This window comes from Apium graveolens, chromosome 1 (genome assembly GCF_009905375.1).
Source record: "Apium graveolens cultivar Ventura chromosome 1, ASM990537v1, whole genome shotgun sequence".
Taxonomy (NCBI): Eukaryota; Viridiplantae; Streptophyta; class Magnoliopsida; order Apiales; family Apiaceae; genus Apium; species Apium graveolens.
Genome location: NC_133647.1, coordinates 103,216,017 through 103,220,384, shown reverse-complemented (window position 1 = coordinate 103,220,384; position 4,368 = coordinate 103,216,017). Strand labels below are relative to the sequence as shown.

Genomic DNA, 4,368 nt, shown 5'->3' with positions numbered 1-4,368 from the left:
TCCACCAAAAATAAACTTTACTCTTGCAACACCTCCCAGCTGCAACTTATCTAAAACAAGAGTTTCTAATATACCAAAAGCAAACGAAACAACATAAAGAAAGCCTAAAGCAGCTATGAAGACGCATCTAGCACTCAGGCAACAACTAAATTAAGCAAATACAAGTCAGATTTTCTTGTAATTGACTTTACCCAAAAATGAAAAATGAAATAAACTGTCGAGCTAAACACCCCAGATGAAGAGAATCAGTAAAACATTGTTCAGAAAGAGGTCTATCTTATAACTGAACGAGTTTGGGTTTTCATAATTACAATTATATAGTCTAAAAGTAGCTTACCTAAAAAAAGTAACTCATAACAGAATACAATACATAGATAGCCAAATAAATTTCTCATTAACAATTGATATACATCATACCAGATAATAAATGAGTTTGTGAACAACAAACACATGATAACCAAACTAACATAAAATATAAGAAGAGTGTTAGATTACTTGTTCCTCAAAAGAATACCCATCAAAACGATAACCGTTCACCTTATTATTTTTTATCTCCTCTTCGATTTGTTCCTCCCATTTTTCTTTGTGCTCCAACCTTTGGAGCTCTGTTTTCTCCTTCCACTTTTGATCCTTCCCGGGATCTATAAAACTCTCCATATAAGCAAGCATCATGAAGTCCTCCTCAAGTCCATTAATTCCAACTTTCTCAACTTCATTCTTGACGTGATCATACCAATATAATTTGTTGTCACCTGCCTGCAGAAGAATAGGCCTCCGGCTCTTTGAAAAAGCAAATGGGAGTACTACTTCAAGAGATCCGAATAAGCTTTCTGTGTCCACCGCAAATAACTTGACCCAGTCTCCACCACTATTGTTCATCAACCATATATCGACATAATGATTGTCAACGCTTCCAACTAAGCATAGAAAACGATTTAATGTAGTCAGGACCCTATGTTCATTATCATCAGAAACACCAGCAGGAAACGAGAGCTCGGTGTGTCTCAGCTCCGAGATCAAAAGCAAATATCAAATTGGTTAAGTTAGGATCCTTCCTTGCAAGCCAAAACACAGAACCATTTGCATATGTACCAAACTTCTGTACATCTATATGATAGTCATTAGTAATAGGTTGAATCCGTCTCCAAGAACTGCCACTAAGACTAAAAACAGACATCAATAGTACACCAAAATTTCTACCAAAGTAGTTACTGTCAATAGAGGTCACCACCTTGTAGTCGTGATGGAGACTATCATAGCCGAAACCAACTATAGAAGAGCCCAATAGCAGATGAGGAAAAGGAACATGCCTACAATTGACATGTTTAGGTAAGCGCCTGGACTTCCTTGTTGCAGGGTTCCAAATATAAATGCTACTTCCATATTTATGATGCTGGTTCCAAACGCAAACCAATCCATTACACGAGCCAACAAGCTGAGGTTCTGATAACCCAAATTCAAAAATTTTATTCATATCCACGGAAACCAACTCGCAAACTGAATCGTCATCAGCAAGGTAACAACTGACAGGTTCGACCACAGGATCTTTGCCCTTGCGAGATTTGCCCTTACGCACTTTGCGCTTACGAGAAGCTGCGCCTTGAGAAGCTTGGCCCTGAGAAGCTTGGCCAGGAGAAGCTTCGCCAACAACAGGAAGAGCAGTAATATCTTCGTGGGATTTAGGCTTAGGCTTAAATTTTGTATCATACAAAGATCCCACATCAGCAACGTAAAATACAGCTAGGTGTGAAGGAGCTTCACACGGATGCTTAAAAACAGCAGCCGTATCATGACAGCAGTCAATGCTTCTCTGGAGATGTCTTTTGAGAAAGCTAAGGCTATCAATAATAATGCACCAAGGCTTGGAAACCGCTCTGCAACGAAGCAGATACTTGACAGGGAGACGGAGCAAAATAAGGTCCATCATTTCAGCGGGGAGGCCGGAATTGCCACTAAGATTAGTGAGGCATCTGTATAAAAATAACAAACATGAATGTTAGCTACACGTAACGATAAAACTAGTTCGATTTAACAAAGTCTCCCCCTTAATCTGCAATATATCAGACAAGCACCATCGATTACAACCCCGACCCGACAATACCAACACCATCCCTATCAGCAAATATACAACCAACAATCAACAAAAACCAATTATACAATCACAAAAAACCCAATTCCCTTGCAAATTTTGATTTAAACCACCCATATTCATAATTTACCACAAATATTATAACAACAATTCAAGCAAAATCCTAACTATTATACAATCATAAACAAGTGAAGATTAGATTAAGAAACAAACATACCCTGGTCGTTGACGTATGTCTGGTGGTCCATAATTCGACATTCTCTCTTCCTCTCTCACTAATTTCGCTAATTATCTCTCTCCTCTCTCGCTCGCTCCAATTATCTCCTTTGCTCTCTGTTACAACAACAACAAGGTAATGGGGAAAGCCCAATTCGAAGTGTTTTTATTTATTGGCTAGGATGTCGTTTCACTCTGTGAATCACATACATTATACAATTTTTGATATCGGGGAAATATATTTTAGGCTACATTTTTATTTTATTATTTCATATTTTATTAATTATTAATAATTTATTTATTTACGACTACCCCCATATTTATTCAGATTTTCTTTTAGCATTCTTATAAATATTCCTGATTACTAATTCTAATAAAAAACAAAATTTACTTTTTTGTGATATTGAAAGTTTTGTTTTTATTATAGTGGTACTTTCATCTCTAACCCCATTTATATACGGTGAACATAAAAATTCGAAAACTGAATTATTTAAATTTACAGTCCAGTATTCATTTAAAAAAATTCGTAAATTTAGATACAAATTTGGATTATATATTTATAAGAATTCGGATATTCGGATCCGATTCAATTTTTTTTTATTTCTAATACAAATGTATAAATTCTCTATGTAATACTACCTCCGTCCCTCTCATTATTTTACCGTTTTTTTCACATGCTTGACACGTATTTTAAGACAACTATAAAGTATATCTCCGCAATTTATTTTTAAAATTTTCTTTTTTGTATAAAAGTTTAAACACTATATTTGTATTTAGAAGAAAAAAAATTAAAAAAAAATATGCAACTACATTTAATAAGAGTATTAAAGTGCGTGTCGATCCCCCGTTCCCCGATATAAAGAATTGAGGGGGACGGACGGAGTACTAAACAACTAATCTATTATTTATTTATTATCTTTATCTATTACATCTATACTACAACAACAATCAATTTGGTTATTCACCATGTACGAGGATCCCCGCTAAGCATCTATGGCTGAATGGTTAAAGCGCCCAACTCATAATTGGTAAATTCGTACGTTCAATTCCTACCGGATGCACGCTAATGGGATCCTCCAATAAGTCTATTGGAATTGGCTCTGTATCAATGGAATCTCATCATCCATATATATAACGAATTAGTGTGGTACAAAATATCCTTTTTAAATAGTATAAAATATATTGAATCAAATGCTACAATATAGTATAGATATAACTTTTATTTGAATAATTCAAAATATTAAAATAATTCAAAATATTTGTACAATATTATCTTGATTAATAAATATTGTTTATCTAAAAGAATTTTTTTTTAAAATGCTAATTTTTTTTAAGTGAAAAATGAAAAATAAATCGATTTAATATATCACATAGTTTTAACAAATCTCGTGAGATCTCATATCAAATTTCAAATATTTTTAAAATCGGGACAAGTCCCAAAACACTATTGTGCTACCAGTGAAGTTAGTAATTTTAATATAAATAATCAATTGACTTGATCCCATAAATACCTTAAACACAATAATTTATATTAATATAAGATATCAAAAAAAATCACATTATTGGCAAGATATTCTAGTCAAACTTGTAATTTAAATTTACTAAACGTAGAATGTGACAATGTTTTTCGGCTAGTCATGTAGTCAAATTTCGAGTATTTTTTGAACAATGGGCCAAATTCTGATTTTAAATTCAAAATAAACTAAAATTCATTGACTAATTATAATTCGAACTTATCTAAATATTTAATATCAATCTAGATTATTTATATATAGGTGATTCTATTTTCAATATTTTCTTTAAAAATTATATATTTACATTTTAATTACTTTTTATAAAAAAAAATATGTTAAATATATATGAGATATATTTTCAAACTAAAAAATAATATTAAATAAGATAATAATCCATTTATGTATTATGCCTAACTTTATATCTGGAATTCAGTTTTTTAAAATTAATTGTACAAATATTCAAGTAACTATCATTTTTTTTGCGAAATTCAAGTAGCTATCTTTAAAGTTAAATAAAATATTTTTTTAGCACACTTACATATTATGTGT

The 4,368-nt window shown here is 32.1% G+C and overlaps 1 protein-coding gene across 1 annotated transcript; it reads right to left on the bottom strand.

Moving 5' to 3' along the window:
* Positions 1 to 373: 373 nt before the first annotated feature.
* On the bottom strand, positions 374 to 2,503 carry LOC141665470 (F-box/kelch-repeat protein At3g06240-like). Its single transcript, XM_074471456.1, has 2 exons — positions 2,307 to 2,503; positions 374 to 1,970 (listed from the first exon to the last, which is right to left on the bottom strand). Exons 1-2 carry the CDS (start codon positions 2,345 to 2,347, stop codon positions 968 to 970), a joined length of 1,044 nt encoding a protein of 347 aa, XP_074327557.1. The 5' UTR covers positions 2,348 to 2,503; the 3' UTR covers positions 374 to 967.
* Between the last annotated feature and the right edge of the window lie 1,865 nt (positions 2,504 to 4,368).